At 32.7% G+C, this 20,056-nt stretch overlaps 1 protein-coding gene across 1 annotated transcript in view; it reads left to right on the top strand.

Moving 5' to 3' along the window:
- The first annotated feature begins 763 nt into the window (after positions 1-763).
- LOC134727743 (ankyrin-1-like) overlaps positions 764-20,056 on the top strand; it is a 67,515-nt gene continuing 48,222 nt past the window's right edge. Inside the window, exons 1-2 of the mRNA XM_063592130.1 lie at positions 764-866; positions 8,288-8,318. Of these exons, the coding sequence (XP_063448200.1) occupies positions 8,295-8,318 (24 nt within the window). The 5' untranslated portion in view covers positions 764-866; positions 8,288-8,294. The remainder of the gene's footprint in view (positions 867-8,287; positions 8,319-20,056) is intronic.

The raw sequence follows: 20,056 nt of genomic DNA, 5'->3' as shown, positions 1-20,056 counted from the left end.
AAACAAATATTTATCGCAAGAAAAAAATTAGGCGGAAGAAAAAAACAAATCAGAAGAAAAACAAAAGGTCTTTCCACAGAAAAGTGGAAAGACCTAATAATAATCAGAAGAAAACCAATAGGTCTTTCCACGGAAAAGTGGAAAGACCTAATAATCAGAAGAAAATCAATAGGTCTTTCCACGGAAAAGTGGATAGACCTAATAATAATAATCAGAACAAAAGCAATAGGTCTTTCCACGGAAAAGTGGAAAGACCAAATAATCAGAAGAAAACCAGTAGGTCTTTCCACGGAAAAGTGGAAAGACATAATTATAACTACAAATCTTTAAAACATTCTTGATTGTTATCAAACTCATAACAGGACAGTTTCTCTTTTATTTGAAATAACAGACATGCCAAAACACATCCATTAATTTTAAATGTATAAACAGTTTAACTCAAATACACATACTTTATAATACATGTATTCAATAAATGTATCACTTTATACAGAAATATGAGGATGTATATATGGATAACAGAGAACAAAACAATGGGAAAGAAAATAGAAAAAAATTGGCCAAAGCAAAAAAGAAAAATGAGGTGCTAAAATGTTACGACCTGAGAACAAAGATTAAACTTAAATCATTAATCAAGGGCAATGTAAAATAACCGGATAAAAAAAAAGAATACGTAAAGTAACACCCTAAAAGAACCTCATAGTGGATGTCTTCAGGAAGTATAGTAAAAGTGTTGTACATAAATTTTGCCGACTTTATATTCATATTTTAACAATGAAATTGAATTTAAACAAATCAGTCAAAAATATGTTTAGCAAAACACACGTCAAGATTTTCAGGATGAAGGAAAAAATCATAATTGCAAGGTAAGTTTTAGATTCTGCTTACTTTATGTCATTACATTAAAGGCCAAGTGAGCTTTTCTCATCACTTGTCGTCCGTCATCGTCGTTAACTTTTACAAACAAATTTTCCTCTGAAACATTTGGGTCAAATTGAATAAAACTTAGCCACAATCATCATTTGGGTATCTAATTTTTAGAAATGCGGCCAACGACATCACCTGCCAACCAAGATGGCCGAAATTGCTAAAAAAAAATAGGGGTGAAATGCAGTTTTTTGCTTATATTTCTGAAACTAAATAGAAACTCGAGCAAATCTGAAAATGGGTAAACATGTTAGTCTTTTAAGATATATCTGCTTGAAATTTCCCGACGAATCAGACAACCCGTAGTTGTGTTGCTGCCCCTGAATTTGTAATTTTAAGGAAATTTTGCAGGTTTTGGTCATAATTTTGAATATTTTATAACTTATAATAATAAAAAAGAGAAAATGCCACAGTAAATTTTAAGGAAACAGTATTATGTAGAAAGTCTTATGGGAATATTGTATAACTCAACGATATGGATGAACAAAGTAGGAAACACAATGAGTGACATACTTTGTACATGTTCATTTTTGTAAGATATGCTGAATTGTGACCGGTTTCGTTTTGTCATAGAATTGTTTTCAACTCAACATTTCACCCAAAGAAAAGGTGTCATATTTAAGTTTTGGGGATCCAATCAAAAATTACCAAAATTCACATTTATTTTAGAGAAAACATGTATGGGAATCAAAAGTTTGAGTTCAGGTAAAGATGTTTAATCCTGCCACATTATGTTTGTACGTGTCCCAAGCCAAGAGTCTACTAGTCAGTGGTTATCATTGGTTATTCCCCTTTGTAATTGTGTGACATTCATGAGTTTGTAATAATTACAGACTTTTGGTATAACTATGTATAGTTTGAATTGTTTCACATTTGGTCATATGTGGGCGTTTTCATGGAATGGGTTTGTTAATTGTTGGAAGATGATCGTGTTCTGTATGGTCAGTTATAGGGCCTTGCATCCACGTCATTATGACTAACCTGAATAGGTGTCTCAACAATCGGCAATTATACCACATCTCTTTATATTATATTTGTATAAGTAATTTTTAATTGTTGTAATTTGATGGTCAAATCAGCATTTTTAATGTTTCCATTCTCTGCTATTTCACATACGTATTTGACAACAACTTGACACGAAACCGTACATTTTCTACAACAATTGGATCGTAGTTCAATAGACCACTTTCGAGTTCATCCGTCACCGGAAAAAAACTCGTCAATTATACGCCCCTTTATCACCGTCATTTGTGCGTTTAGGGGCGTCGTCACTTCCTTACAATGTTGAGCGAGTGGTTGGAAAATTATAATTCTCTATTGTACGAATTATTCGGCAAATTGAATTCTGAAAATAGACAATCACCACTGCTGTCATTAGGGAATTGTCAGTAAGTACCTACAGAGCAACCATTATTTCTAGTTTATCCTGCACAAAAACGATCACTTAGACGCTTGCTGAACGTAAATAGTGCAGGGATACAGGCGAGCCCCTCTATCTGGTAAATGACGTCATAAAGGCGTGCATAATTGACGAGTTTTTGCCGGTGACGGATGAACTCGAAAGTGGTCTATTTGTTATGTTATGTAATGGAAAATCTTACTTCATGAAGATTCACCACCAAATACATGTACACCAAAGGTGATTTACTCAAAATGCATAACTTTTTGTAATATAACATCTGCGTTAAGTTTGGTTTGGTGGATCTACATTACTACAAAATAGTTGGTGGTGGAGTTATAATTCCCCGAGGGTATCAAAACCCAGTAGTCAGCACTATCATTGATATGGTCATATTTATTAATTGACTGTTTACAAAACTTTAGATTTTTTGAAATAATATGGCTTTTCTACAACAGGAATATAATATCTTAGCTGTAGTTGGCAAAAATTTCAGGAATTTTGGTCCTTAATGCTCTTCAACATCGTATTTTATTTGGCCTTTTTTCTAAAATTGTTGGGATTCGAGAAGTATTTGAAATCTGAGACTTCCTTGAAATGCATCTAATTTTGTTGAAATTGTTTTTGGAGAAAAACAAGGGGGCTTCATTAGTCCAATTCGTTTTATAATTTGTACAAATATCATCTGTTCTGAAGACTCCATGCCACCAAATCTTGTAGGCTTAATCAGTAGATTACTATCTGTTGCAGGTGATCTACTTTTGATACCAGAGATTAAAAACCAAAATAAATAGATTTATTATTCATCTGTAAAAATTGGCTACTTACTATCAATATAAATAAAACTAAAAACATGATTGTACTTCCACATAGTGCTAAAAAGTAGATTAATGTCTTAATCATGCTAATCACAATTGTAGTTTGATAACTTGAAAAAAATGTATGTATTAGTATATAAAGTTCTTGGAACTCCTATCAACAGTACTTGAATATTATAAACAAGAAACAAAAAGTTTTTTTTTCGAAATTTTGTTTTACCTTTTTTGGTAAAGTATTGGATCTTTTGCAATATCGTTTACTAAAGCCCCAGTCACATAAGACCACGATCGCAACATGCTCACCGCGATCTCAAATACATTCAGATCGCGGTGATGTCGCGGTTATCAGTTCAAATACGTTTTTGCCAACTCCTTTTTATTCCCCCGCTTTAAAAAAGGGGGGTACAATGTATACTGTTTTACCTCTGTCTGTCCTTCCGTCAGTTCGTCAGTCCGTCAGTCCGTCCGTCCCATGAATATTTTTCGTCGCATTTTTCTCAGGAACTACAATACAAGGATTTCTGAAATTTGTTTTCAGAATTTATGTAAGATAGCTATACCGTGTGATGCGTTTTCAGATTCATCACTCGACAACTTCCTGTTTACCGAACACTTGCATATTTTTACACTATTAATATTATCCACTTGCGGTGGGGATATCATCAGTGAGCAGTAGCTCGCTGTTTCACCTGTTTGTTCATTGTTCATAACTAGTGAAACAAAGTTAAAATAGCCAAATAAAGTACGATATTGAAGAGCATTGAGAACCAAAATTCTTAAAGTTTTGCCAAATACAGCCAAGGTAATATATGTTTGTTTCTTTCGCGTTGCTACTACGTCCCCATTACGCTTCTTTAACGATTCCGCTAGGATTATACCAAGTTCTCACCACGCTTCTTCTGCGACCTCACTACACTCATCACGATCTTTCTACGCTTATAACGTCCTCACTATGACCATTTCACGATTTATCTGATTGCAACACGATCTTATCACGCTTCTACTGCAATCATAGCACGCTCTTACCACGACAATACTACGATCATACCACGTTCACACCGCGATCTTAGTACACATCAATAGCGTCAACATCGAGTTCCATATACATACTGTTTAATTCCATGTATTTCTCATTATATGTGGAGTTCCTCGGAAATAATACAGTCATGTAACCAAAATGTACCAGAGCTCATGGGAATTATGGCAGTCGAAACAGTAGAGCCAGAGGAACATCTGATAGTTACGAATCATGATCCAGTAGAGATATGTCGGACCGACCAATTCAACCTTTATCACCACTTATTGCTGTCAATTAAGATCAAATGATGATGTTTTAGAGAACGATAGCAGGGATGACACATATGTGTCGACAATGGTTGAGCCGTTGGAGAAAAAGGACAAGAGGTCCACGTTTATACAGACAAACAAAACATGGAGAGCTTTTATATATCTTATATGACAGTGGCAATGAGCAAGATGGTCGCCGAATGAACGTAGTCTGGTCGTAAGAAGAGTGTGATGAGGACGATGTCGGCGTGTTGAATTCGAACTATGGTCTTAAACAGCGTGGTATAAGCGAGGTATTGTCGTGGTGAAAGCTTGGTTGGATCGCAATAAGAACGTGATGGTCGTAGTGAGGTCGTAATTACGTCACTGTGAGATCGTAGAGCAGTCTCCCCGACTTGAATCGTGCGTTCGCTACCCTGTTCATTGGTCAATGTTAAGTTTTCCTGGTAAAGTTTTTTTTTTATTAGATATTAAATTTGATTTGTCGAATGTTTAATAATAGACGTTCTAAAATGCTATTCGACACAACAAAAATATTTGACAAAAATAAAGAAAAGAAAAATGAAGTGTTAAATTATAAGGCAGAATAACAAAAACAACATATTTAAGGGCAGATAATAACGCCTGAAATTAAATAATACAAAACCGAAGACCCCTTCAAGATCCTCTACAACTATACAGGATGTCATCAGGAAGTTCATTTCAAGTTTTGTTACGTACAAACATATCCCCACTTAATATTGATATTTTACAATAAAAATGAAATTAAACAAATCAATCTGAAACCATACAGCAAATAACACGTCAAGCTTTTCAGGATGAGTGAAACAATCATAATTCGTGTAATTGCAAGGTAAGAACTTATTTCTACCATATTATAAATATTCAATTTTGAAGAAACCATGATTATAAACCCCTCTGACAATGATTATGTTAAACTTGATTTACATTACAAGGAAACATCACATAGTTTTTGTTATGTAAAATAAACGACTCGTAGTTTTTATTTTGTCTCTTGGTATCGTCTGTCTTTTTTTATGCTGCTTTGTAAATAAACGATAAAAGGAATGATTGTAAATCACTGATGACTGCAAACATGAGTATTATTGCCTTAGTTATATGTTTGTGTAATAAATAGAAATTACATATAAGGTAAAATTAAACAATTTTATTTTTACAGTAACGTGAAGTCGTGTTGACACATCCAAAAGGCACGTTATAAAGTATCTCTCAAAGTTAACGGTTTTCAAAATAGCATCCAAAAATTCCGTTTTTTTTCTTTTCACACCGGCTTATGATATTTGGCATGAATGTCATGGTCAAATATTTGATTTTTATATGGGGATAATTTTTCTGTACAGCTAAGAGTTTTACCCTGCTGTCAGGCCAAACCCTTTCATATAATAATGTTGATATTTATCGGAAACAAGCATGATCACACTCCCATCTCTATCTTATCTGAAATGTCTTCATAAAACCCTTCTGGTTCGTAATGAGCACTTACATACCTTGCATGGCACAATAGCTTGAAATCGATTAAAGAAATGTTTGCAAAAAATCTTTCTTTTCAGAAGATGCATTGTTTTTGCGCATTCATTTTATTATACTGTTAGGCGTAGCCAACTGCCAATTAGGAGATAACTGTATTGTATTTAAGCCCCGACGGCATCAATTGGGGATTTGAGTTTTGGATTCTCATAAATTCTATGTATAATTTTTGGACTAGTTTGAATCTCGGTCTATTTCTGTAATTTATTCTTACATACTTTTGATTTTTTAACCCTGTATGCGTACATTGCCTATGTAAATTTTAAAATTGTTTGTATGCACATTGAACGACAAATTTATGTGACGTATATAATTTTTCTGACGTCAGACACTCAAATAAATCCATCTGTTCGTAGATAGGTTTTTGTGTCCTGTTAAATTGTTCCTTTTAAAAGTTTTGGATTCTCATAAATTCTATGTATAACTTTAGGACTAGTTTGATTTCTGTAATTTATTCTTACATACTTTTGATTTTTTAACCCTGTATGCGCTCATTGCCTATGTAAATTTTAAAATTGTTTATAATCCTGGTACTTTTGATAACTATTGTATGCACATTGAACGACAAATTTATGTGACGTATATAATTTGTCTGACGTCAGACACTCATATCAATCCATGTGTTCGTAGATAGTAGATGTTTTTGTGTCCTGTTAAATTGTTATACGATGATGACTGATGTACCCATATTTTGACTATTTTATTAATTGTGACTGTTTATTTAACGCATCATGTAAATGCAACGGAATTTGATGAGACTGTTATTAAAGTGAGAAGGTTAGCGCTATAGAACCAGGTTTAATCCACCACCATTTTCTACATTTGAAAATGCCTGTACCAAGTCAAGGTATGTGACAGTTCTTGACCATTCGTTTTTGATGCGTTTGGTTTTTTGATTTTGCCATGTGATTATAGACTTTCCAAATTGATTTTCCTCTGAGTTCAGTATTTTTGTGATTTTACTTTTTGATGGTCGCAAATTAAGTTTACTGGCGACGCGTTAGCGGAGACAGTAAACGGGTATTTGCGACCATCAAATCCCAAATTGATGCCGTCGGAGCTTAAAATACAATATTGTTATCTCCATTCTAATGAAACTGACAGAAAACAGCGTTAAAACATGTATTTAAAATCTGTCATATGCCGTCTGCGCTTGCGCGTACGTCCCAAAGCATCAATTGTCAATTGATGCCATGTGAGAAAGTGACGTTATCCAATCAAAAGGAACATTACAAACGTTGTTGCATTAGAATACGCAATGTTAGGAAGTGTAAACTAAATATTCGCTCAAGGAACACAGGGAACACATTTGTGTATTCAAAATAAAAGAAAAAATATTCAGCTTATAATAACAGTTATATTGAAGAATTTTGTTATTTTGTAAGCTTGACGTTCCCACTCAGAGACTTGATATAACTCAGCAGTCTGAATAATGACTGGAATACTTGATTAAGGCACAAACTACACCCATAGGCGGGCCAAAGGTATGACAATTACATGTGATAACAACAATATACTGATGACATTTACATTCACATAAAAATGAAAATAAAACAATTAAAACATTACACACAACCTCACGTACCCCCTGTTCTCAATCCCAATTACTGTTTAATTACGGATATAAAAGATTTCACTTGCTGACCAGTGGTTGGATTTAGTACTATATATTTCATTTTATTATCAGAAAAATCTTTGTTTTGAGTTTTTTCATTTATTTTACATATTAAAAAGAAATGGGATTCGTAATCTAGAACTTAACACTTACTACAAAGTCTTTGAGAGGGCGTGGCATATTTTTATACCTTCCAGTTTCAATAGCGATGGATTGCTCACTAATCATAAATTTGCATATAAGTTTTCTTGTATCAAGATTAGGGTATGTCAATTAAAACTCTTGTTTATATTCAGTTTCTAGTTTTAGAAAAAAAAACGCACGAGGAAAACTTCATTCTGGCAAATTGTTTTAAAAATAGAGCCGAAAGATATAAAATAAATATTCAAACTCATAAGTCCAAAATAAACTGACAACATCATGTCCACGATCATGTCAAAATACGGAAAAGACAAAAAGAAAAACAGTATACAAAACAAGACACATCAAACTTAATACTGAGAAACACGAACCTTACCAAAACAGGGGTTACATTGTATAGCAGGTGTTCTGGAAGGTTAAGCAGATCATGCTTCACATGTGGCCCCCGTCGAGCAACAGTTTTAATCACTATCTACCTTTAATATATTCGCATGTACTAAAGATTCTAAAACATATTTAACATTTTCAGTAAACCTTTACCTTCCTTTGCAGATAGAAGATGGAAAAGGAGTGTCTTAATCAGGTAATTCGAGTTTAAATGAGAAACATTTTTTTTCGTATTTCGCATGAAACGATATTTTTATTTTTAATTATAATTAGAGACTTTTATATAAGTTTTTAAAAGACTTAAAATTTTGGCGGGATATAAAATTTATTACACTTAACCTGACTTTCAACCTTTTTTATGGTAAATTGTTTGAAATGTTTGCTCTATCGTTTAATTTTTAAAGTGCATGACAAACAATACAGTTGTATTTGTTATTTTCATAACATTTTGTTCGGTGCAACCTATCATTAAATATTTGTGAAATTAACTTCCAACCCCGAAAATTATTAAAACTACCCATAAAAAACACTATATTTAGCCGCAGTGTCATTTAAAGGAATATTATATTACATATTATTGTTATATAATGTGTATTATTGACATTACTATTTTCCCCATCATTACGGTATTTTCTGTAACTCAAAAATGTCAAAACGTGATCACACCAATATCACTTTTATCATGCTTATTAATATTATCATTAGGACAAAAATAATAATTGTTTTTATAGATATAAAAATTAATAACTGATTGTATGATTTATATGTCAAAGAGCATAAGCTCTCAAAGTTATGTTAACCGTTTTGACTCAAGTTATCATATTTGATTTATAACCTACTAACACGTTTTTTTTTCAAACTGACAAAAGAACATAACAATGCATGGGATTGATATTTTTTTTTCGCATTTTTGAAAAATTTTAGTCTATAGGACATCTAATTAACCATGAAGACCGCCAGTGGTCATATAACCCGATATAAACATAGATATACTTATAAATGGATAGTAAACACGTGCAATTGGATTCGTTCAAGACCTGTTTAATTTCATATCAAAGGTTTAACAAATATGTTAATCATCGATTTACTTGAATGTATGATAATGAGTTTGTGTGGATCGAATTAGACACACAAATGGTTGTCCCTAGTTTCAATTTCAATGTTGTCCTTTATCCCGTTTAATTGCGAAACAAAGACTTGTTAATGCGTAACAAATCTGTAGCTAAAATGTTAAATAGAAGGTCACATCAATACGATTTCAATGAGGTCGAATTATTTACCCGCAAGTAAATACTTTATCAGCAAAGTTTCTAGTTTTGACAAAATTTAAGACACTGGCTGCTTAAGCGAATTTTGTCACTTTCATTAATGAATGGAAAAAAATATATCTCGTAACTTATTCCCCTTAAAAAGGTGAAACCTATTTTGCGAGTAATAAGCAAGTTAACACATGGATTTGTTATTCAGACGTCTTTGTTATCTATCGACATTTCAATAATACGTCGATTCAAATTTCATAAAAAAAGTACGTCATGATCCAAGATAACCGTTGTTAAATGGCAAAAAAATAAAGAAGAATTTTTAGAAGTAAAAATCTGTTGTAGCATTTAATTTTTAATTCTTCCAGGAATTTTGATTTTAATTGCCAGATGGTATTGTCTTTTTGTAATACATATCATTTGGTAAACATTAGCCAAATGATTACATTTCGTCACAGGGATTAATGCTACTCTTGAGAACAGCAATCACCAATCGAATTTAACCGCTGAATTTTGACGTGTATGAATTTGATAAATTTAACCAATCTATTTTAACGACTTATGCAATATTAAACATCAATAGGAATTGGTCAACCTAAATAGAAACGTACCGAAAATATACAGAGAATGCGCACTTTATAATTTAAAATATGGACTCGATAATTGATCTAACTTCTCAGCTTATTTATTGTCGAATTATGTTGTACCCTTACAAAAACAATTCCGTACCCTGACCATTTTGTAACTTTACATTTCGTACCTCATGGAATATATTTATGTATGGCATTTCATACCTCATGGGATATATTTATGTATGACATTTCATACCTCATGGGATATATTTATGTTTGGCATTTCGTACCTCATAGGATATATTTATGTATGGAATTTCGTACCTCATGGAATATTTATATGTATATTATTTCGTACCATTTGGAAGATTTATGAAAATAATAATGCTATTTCGTAATTCATTGAATATTTACCTGTATGCAGTTTCGTACCTTATGAAAAATATGACAGCATTTTATATATAATATGATATTGCTTTTTTAAATCAAGATTATCTCAAAAGGTTTGATAACATTTCTCACTTTTGCCTATGGAATAATAAATGTGAATGTTTTGTATTCTGGGAATGCAATACAAAAATGAATTTAATTGAAATATTTTTGTTTTCTGCTACCCTACTTACATGTAACATACCTTTTTTTTTTTTTTTTTTTTTAGGAGACAGTTCATATAATTTAATTGTTACTTTAAACATATTTTATTTGAAAAAAAATCATGTACAGGCATACACATATAAATACAGTGTTAACATATTACAAAAGGATTCGGAAACAAGGTTTCCCTTATATTAATCCGTCTCCCTGTAGGAAAAAGATAAAGGGAAATAACTGCAAATAAAAAGTTGATTTTTTTCATCAGATCTTTCCTATATATATATGTGCCGGCGGCGGAGTGTGATTACAGGACATTGTCGAGTGTCTCACCCAATTACGATCTTTATTATGCACGAACGACGCTATTAGCCAAAACGCTTCGAATCTACCAAAAATTGTTGCACTTGTTTAAACACGAGTACATTTTCCTCTTGATTAAGGTTATTGCAGCCAAATAGGAGTGTTTCTATATTGTATGGGAAGGGAATTTTTTTTATCGTACGTTTTCGGACAAGGGAGTAATTATTACACTCGAGGAGAAAATGCTTACTGCTCTCGATTCTACCACAGGTACAGTTTTTACTTTCTACAAGATTTCTCTTAAATAAATGTTCGTTCAGATTGCTACAATCCATCCGAAGTCTGGCATGAAGTATTTGTCCTTTCCTGTCTCCATAAAAATAATAATTTGGCATTTTTCTTACATTTTGATTAAGGTAACTTTTAAGTGTAAACTTAGAGGGACTTAGTCTGATATCGTCCGGAATAGCATTCCAGGATCGAATAACTGAGGGGAGAAAAGATTTCTGGTAAAATGCAGTTCTACACTTTATATGTTGCGTGTCATTCGTTCGTCGTGTGTCATAATTATGAATATTAAACAATTGCTGAGGGATAATGTCGCTTAAATAATCGGGGGTCTTATTGTGAAACATTTCATGAAATTTTATAATTTTGTGTTTTTTACGTCTTTCTGATAGTAACTCCCATCCTGTTTCGTCGTATAATTTATTTATGGACGATAACTTAGTACCACCAGTAACTATCCTAGCCGCTTCAAGTTGCATATTTTCTAGTTTGTCACTTAAATAGTCTGGAATGTTGTCCCAAATGATATCTGTATATTCAAATAAAGGTCGGATAAAACTTAAATATATAGTTTGTAAATACTTTCTTTTCAATTTGAATTTCAAGGTACGAAATAAATTTAATCTAGGTGTTATCTTTTCAATTATTTTATTGACATGAGAATGCCATGAACCATCCTCATGAAAAATTAAACCAAGGTGTTTATGGCTTTCTACTTCTGAAATCATATCATCATTCATATAAAGAGGTGGATGATGGGGTTTAACTGATTTCTTGGAAACTGTCATAGCTTCAGTCTTTTTTGCATTAAAATTTACAAGCCATTGGACTGACCAATTGTTGATAGTCTCTATATCAGAATTAAGTTTGCTCGCTGCTGCATATTCATCTTCAACTACTATGAAAAGGGAAGTATCGTCAGCATATAGTTTTATATTACAGTCTATGTCGTTTACAATGTCATTTATATATACTAAAAAAAGTAAGGGGCCTAATATTGATCCTTGAGGGACGCCAGCATTTACACCAAAAGTATCAGAGGACTGACCTGAAATAACAACTTTTTGTTTTCGATTTGATAAATAGCTCATAAACCACTTTAATAGGTTTCCTCTTATTCCAATATTTTTAAGTTTATAAATAAGACCTTCATGCCAGACTCGATCGAAAGCACGACTTATATCAAAAAAGACAACACGAATCTCTTTTCCTGCGTCTAGAGCTTTGCCATATAAATCTGTTATGTGTAAAAGTTGGTTAATTGTAGAATCTCCAGGCATGAAACCTGACTGGGCACTTGTTATTATTTTATGTTTTGTTAAAAAGTTAAAGAAGTGCTTAAAAACACAACGTTCCATACTCTTACCAATGATCGACAAAAGTGATATCGGTCTATAGTTTGACACCAGTTCTCTATCACCACTTTTGAAAACTGGTACGCTTGCTAATTTCCAGGTTTCTGGATACACAGCTTCACGTATAGATTTATTGAAAAGCTGAGCCAGGGGCCTACTTAACTCTCGAGCAGCATACTTCAGAAGCCTACCGCTAATTTCATCAGGGCCCGTCGCTTTAGTGACATCTAACAGAGACAAGTGATCAAACACTTCCTCTTCGGTTATTATAATATTGTTTAAATTTGGTATAGCATCGGACATGGGGGTATTAGGAAAAGACGCTTTAGAATCATCCACGGTAGCTTGCTTACAAAAAAAGAGATTAAATGCGTTTGATTTTTCATTATCGTCTTCTATATATTCATTATTTACTTACAAAGGGGGGTAATTTGACGCTTTCGAAGGCTGTCCAGATAAATTTCTTAATAGCTTCCACCAATTCTTAACATTGGTTTCTGGATTCTCTAATATATTTATTTGTTTGTTGAAAAAGTCAAGTTTAGCTGTTTTTATGAAATTTATGCATTGATTCCTAACATACCGAAATTGTGGCCAAGAATCAGCAGTATTTTTCTTTTTTGCCATTTTATGAAGTCTTTTTCGGCGCCGAATTAGTTTTTTTATATGACCAGTTAGCCATGGCGGGTCTTGAGATCTAAACTTGACAAATTTACAAGGTATATGTTTTGCAGCTATTTTTAATATAGTTTCTGTAATTTTTGTCGCGGCAACATTTACGTCATTATTATTAATAGTATCATCCCAATTAACTTCACTCAGATCAAATTTATATTTAGTTAGGTCTGCGTGGTCATAGTCCCAAATCTTCCTATTAAAAACTTTATTTGGTGTTTTTTGAATGTTTATTATGCCACTCACAGGACAGTGATATCTTACATTAGCTTCCAAAATATTATCACCGACTTCAGTATATAAAAGTATGTCAGAATCATTTACTAAAATTAAATCCAGTAAAGATGAACTGGTCTCGCAGAAAAATGTCGGCTGATCAATTGCTTGGTTCAGGCCGTTTTGCAAAATAATATTTGTAAGTTTTGTGTTTCGATAATTCAACAAATTTTCGTTGAAATCGCCCGTTACTACTATTTTATCAATACCCGAATTGAAAGCATTTTCTATGGACAAATTCATATTATCCCAGTATTGCGCATTAGAATCGGGGGGTCTGTAAAATACTCCAAACAGACATTTACATTTTTGTGTGTTAATTTCTATCCAGAGACACTCTAGATTTTGTATTTCAAGATCATGACGTCGTTTACTTGGTATATTATCTTTTACATAAACTAAGACCCCACCACCGATTTTGTCTCCATCCCGATCCTTTCGATATGGATTTTTAAAATTATCTAATTTTAATTGGCTATCAGCTATACCGGACTTAAGCCATGTTTCGGTAAGTAATATTATGTCCCTGTCCCCCAGCTCAGCTTCGACTATAGATTTTTTAGGGAGCAGGCTTTGTATATTTAGGCATGAAAAAGTCAAAAGATCTTTATAACGATAAAAATCTAACATATCAGTTGAACTATCGTTATGGTTATGCATGTAGTTATTCGGTGAGTCGGACGTTGGCCCCGGATTTAGTTCGATATCACCTGCCGTATAAATAATAAGAAAAATATATAAAAATAACTGACAAATCGATAAACAAATGTCATTTGTATTTTCATATCTACCCATCAAAGGAGTTGCTTTTTTGGTGTCTAAAACCCATCTTGTACTTTTTAAATACGAATTCAAACTTGATAGCAAACAGGTAGAACAACTTTGATTTTTAAAATTTGTTTTTAATTCGAAGTATAAATATATTGTGAGAGCCTTTGTGCCAATTTGGGCAAACAGATTAACTAATATAACGGTATGTAAATCGATCGAGTGAGACAGTCGAGTAGACCTGACATAGTGTAGCCCAACACGTGCCCTATATGTATTTAGGTCACTTCCCATTGTTTACATTTAGTGTAGACGAATATATTACAGAACAAAACACATGTTGGGAGCACTACAATAATAATAAAATTAGTGGTAAGAAAATGATAAGTATAACACTGATACACACATCCGACGCCGGGACAACAAAAAGGAAGCAAATAAACAGTAAGTAACAAATATGTAATTATATAAACAAGTTTTAGCATTTTCTTTGGCTTGGGAGTTTTACCCATGACAGGAAAATAAATAAATTGTACACAGATCACAATGCACGATAGAGAAATATTAATGCACATTTTAATTTCAATTTGAAGTATCCAAAGAAAGAGTAACCCTTAATTTGTTCATTTATATCTGAATTCATAAAGTGATTATCATTTAGAAAATACCGTCTCAATTACTCACACACCTTCAATAGAAGAAAGGGGGGGGGGGGGGGGGGGTTACAAAAGGACAAAAAAAAATGATCACCTATACATGCACGCTCAACTCGTTCTCAAAGAATCACTGCATCACTTAATATAAAGTGGGGAAATCATTGGTTTGGTTTGATTTGATTTGTTTTTGTATGTATTCCCGCTCGCCAGTTTACATATTACTGCCAAAATAAAATAAGCTCACCCACACATCCACATACACATTGTATAAACACATTCATTCCCAATTCAATATGTAAAGGTAAATATAGAATGATTAATACAACAGTATGATGTAGCAAATAACATAAAAAAAAAACCAAAACAACAAAAACACAAGGTAACAAAGTAAATGAGACAGAGTCAAACTGAACATGGTTAATTTTATTATCGTCCACCGTTTCCAACATCTCCGGTAATGACAGACATAGCATTATCATCATGTGTTAGTAATCGTTCTCTAGTAATAGTAGCAGCTGGTGCTTCATCTGGTTGTTCGGACCATTCGGTTGGGGGTTCAATTTCAAGCTCATCTAACATTGCAATGAAATCATCATTATTTCGTACTATGTGTTTGTCATCTTTGTTGTCTACAATATATATTTTGCCGTCGACCACCCATGATGATTTGAGCTTCTTGTTTCGTACCAGAAATCTGCCATAGTAGGCAAGTTTACTTCTCAGCATTGTTAATTCTTGGTTAATGGAGATATTAGCAAGTTGAGGGTTTTTTCTGTTAAATTTGCTCAATCGAAGTAGAGATTCCTTAACTCTATGACTAGATAAGCGAATGATGATTGGGCGCGGACGATCAGAATGTTGCTTCCCAGTGCGGTGACTTATTACTATGTCACTCTGTGACATTTGGACATGCATTTGGCTTGCGATTTGGAGTATTTTGTTGTCAGTGTTTTCACCATAAGAGAAAGGAACCCCTGTAAAACGGAGCATATATTTCCTACTATGCTGCTCTAGGTCATCGCATTTGTTTTTAAGATATTTTATTTCTGCCTTTAAATTGTTGCTGACTTCAGAACTTTCATGAACAGTAATAATATCCTGAAAACTTTCCACTTTTTTGTCAAGATCATCATATTTGATTTTTAACTCTTTTAACTCTCGTAGAACAGGTTTTTGTTTTTCATCAATAAGGTTATGTAAGTCACCAATAAGAAATTCTTTCACAGTTTGTGCTATTCTTACAATATCTTCCTGACTTATGCTTACTACCGGTGCAGCTGTGGAATTACTCATGCTAGTTTCAAATAAATTCTCATCAGATGAAGAGTGTGATATATCTACAGAGTCTGTATCAAACGTTTTTTGCTTTTTATCTGTTTGTAGATTTTGGGGGGATGGTTGAGAAGATGGGCGACGTCTTCGCTTTTTAAATTCACTGTTTGTAGTATTAGATTTCTGCATCAAGGATTAAAGATCCGTTTTACATAGTTAAATACACAGATGATCTAATAAGTTGCTGGCATTACAAAAAAATAAAAGTTCTTGTAGAACAATGGTCACGTTGGCATTCGGTCCACTCGACTGAGTATCAGGTGTGCATTATGTTTTACAAATTATCTGTCTTTTGAAAGTCTCAAATTATATACAGTTTATACAGTTTGTTTGTGCATGACTTACTAATTCTTTCCTGTCATTGGATAATTCAAAACAAAATGCTTATTCACATTATTTTACTGAAGATTCGACCTGATATATAAACACGTCTTTCCCATCCGAGCATGCGCATTGATTCTTAATTTAATTGTTAATGTTACACAGAATGTACAGTGATTTACCGATTTGTAAGTAGCAAAATCTCAAGTACGGTAACCCTTATGTTTTTTTTTCTTTTGAAATCATATTATAAATGTTATCTATTTATTTCACCGTCTGTAATTTGGTTTCGTTTCAGCGTGTACACATAAATGCTTTTTTTCATGTATAATTCCAACAAAATCTGATACTTTAGCACAACCTTACAAGCTTACAATAGCTCATTAATGGTAAGGAAATTACTTTTAAAACACCTTTATCACGTTAATTAGGTGATAAGCCAATGTAAAAACTTGTTCATGCATATAAGTCAAAATAATTCTATGAATCCTTTTACTCATTTGAAAAAAAACAATATTCATGTTTGCCCACTTTTAAAGAATGAATCATTTTGCTCACTTGTAAGAAATGATCGGTTTGCTAACTTGTTAATATTTTTGTGCATTCGTAATCAATTGTGGATGCTAAAAAAAACAAAGATTAAGAACATACAATCTAAGACTCTTTCATCTTGCAATAGTAATACACCATTTGACTTTTATACACTTTACACACGCATTCTAAATTCCGAACTAAAAGACAAATTCACAGAGTGGGTCCTACTTTATTTCATAAAAAAGAAGATTCAAATTTTTTTTCTTAGGAAGGGATTAATTGCACTCCGATTGAAAATAAGTTGTCTGAAACTGACATTATCAATATGCTTGATTTCTCGATTGACAAACTATTTGTTAAGAGCGAAGAACGTGTTTTCAACAATTATTCATATTAATTGACATGAGACTCATTTCATAGAGGAACTTCTTTACAAGAAATAAAAGAAGTTAACAGTATCCTTTAAGTTCATTTTCTGATTGATAGATGATAATTCGAAAGGAGTTGGTTCGTTAAGGCCCTAAAATGGCTCACTATTTTAGCCCAATTTTTTTAATATTTAGGTTGTCGACGGCTGCGCTCTTTGTTTCCTGATCTTAAATTTGGCTGAAATCCTGCTGATATTGTCAAATTTCACCAAAATTCGTTTATTTTGACCTGACTTGGTCGAAAAATCAACACTTTAGAATAAAACTATTACAGAAATTGTTCTATTAAAATTTCTGACATGTCTTTAAGTCAACTAAAAACATTTTTAATTTTGTAGCATTGAACTTTATAATTGGGGACACATATGACCCTTACCGAATTTACTCCTTTGGTGACTATATTTGAATGCATATATTCCTTCGACCTTTTGATACAGGATACATCAGATACACTTAAGTCTGCCTCATATGTTGACTTACATCTATAAATTGACAATGATGGTCGGTAAATAACAAAAATTTAGGACAAAATAGATGATTTAGCTTCCCAATTGTGAACTTTGCATTTCTATATAACAGCATTCTAGAATCATCTGCATCTTATTATGATTTCCTTGATAGTGATTTGATGCTGACAAGCAAGCTAAGTAACTAAGATTTTCAAGTGCTGAAGTTGAAATCATCCCTATGTAATCAAGCAATCACAAGTTGGTTGACCTTTATAGAATATTCGTTTCATAGATGATAACGGATATGTTCCAATTGTCGTCACTACATCCTCAAAAGAACCTACCGTATTAGACTTATTACCGGATTTGTCTGAGTCCGATGTCAGAATGGGTAACAAAAGAAACTAAGCAAAACAAATGACACAGATACACGAATTATCAAAGCTAGCAGTTATTGACATGACAGCTCCAGACCTCAATCAAAATGATTAAACGTTTATGTCTTCATATCATGAAAATCAAGCACTATCCGACACGTTAGGTATCATACCATCATAAATATATGAGAAAAACATAAGCCGTATCATGCCAAAACTGGTTTGTAATAAATGTGTTTATTTCCGATGCAAAGACCTCATGAGTGAATGAATATTGATACGAACATATACCATATTTAATGACCTGTCAACAGTATCGTAACTATATCCGTTCTGAATAAATCTGTTTAAAGGTTGGGTTAGCTATTGAGGAGAATGCCGACTTGTTTGTGCTCTGGTAAGAATGTTACCATAAAAGATTGGATGTGAAATACCTGAACGTATAAGATGTCTGCATGGTGATTAATATTTACGAATGATGTAATTGTACCGATTATAAAATGTAATAAATTACTTTGACTAGTTTGTGATATCGAAAACCGTGGTGCTATTATTTTTCAGTTATTTTTCGTTAAAATCAAATACGTTGTTGTATACACGAGCAAATCAAACAAGTTGAGATATAAATACATCATGAAGTGGTGACAATTAAAAGTTCACCATCTAAAATGGATAATTAACCATAGAAAATGAAAAATCCTTTCTTTTATCCCAAATTTTGGTATTAAACTTCCCGTTAAAGATATATATGTATATATCAATATCCAAGAAAGGACAGTGATCACTGTTTGTATTAGCTTTATTTTAAAAGTCAGTTCATCCGGATATATCTCTTTAGTGTACATACCAAAGTCGTCATAATTGAGAGCCTATTTGTCATCCAAATATCTCAAAATGTTATACATTTTTTGTATCAGATATGGTTTCGATGGATCTCTGCTGATTTTAGTCATAAACTGTAACTCATAACAATATAGAAATATGTCTGCAATGAGTGGTGCACATTTAGTTCCATTGGAATTTTGATAACACGATAATACACGGAATCTCCATAGCAACCAAACATGTTTTCTCGTGAAATTCAAGGGCAGTCATAGTATCAAAGCTGGTCGAACTTAAAAATGACCTTCAAGGATTTGAACATATTTATTCGTACTCTGACGTTTAGACTGTCCTTTTTATAAGGTGTGTGAATTTTTCTTAATAATATTATGACACATAAAGCAAAGTGGTACACACGGTAAAAAATCAAAACTTTGAACAAATTAGAAATCACCAATTTAAGCATGCAAATTATAGAGTATTTCCAACGGAATTTTGACACCCCAAAAGTAATTTCACTTTTTTTAAAGGCCTTATTTGCACAGTTTATTACACGGTTTTTCTTTATTTGTTAATGTTTGTTATAGATGTAATTTTCCAAAAAATGGAAACAGATGGAATGTTGGTAAATTCGTGATTGTCTTTTGCAGAACCTCAATGTAAATTTAACGTAGAACAATACTGGTATCATATGCAGCCTTATCAGCCGCGACAAAACAAAATTCCTTGGCGAGTTCTTTAAGCTTCTATTTGATACGATAGTTAAGGTTATTATGGTTGTTGTTAGAGGTAAAAGTTTTTTTCAAATGTTGTATAGTATATCAACCATGTTCACTACTGAATTAAAAAAAGAATCTAAGGATTTCTTGTCATCTTTTTCTCGTTTTATCCATTTCGAGTAGTAAGTACGGAGAGTGTCATGTCTGAT

This window comes from Mytilus trossulus, chromosome 8 (assembly GCF_036588685.1).
Source record: "Mytilus trossulus isolate FHL-02 chromosome 8, PNRI_Mtr1.1.1.hap1, whole genome shotgun sequence".
In the NCBI taxonomy this organism is placed as follows: Eukaryota; Metazoa; Mollusca; class Bivalvia; order Mytilida; family Mytilidae; genus Mytilus; species Mytilus trossulus.
This window is presented reverse-complemented; position numbering and strand designations above follow the sequence as displayed.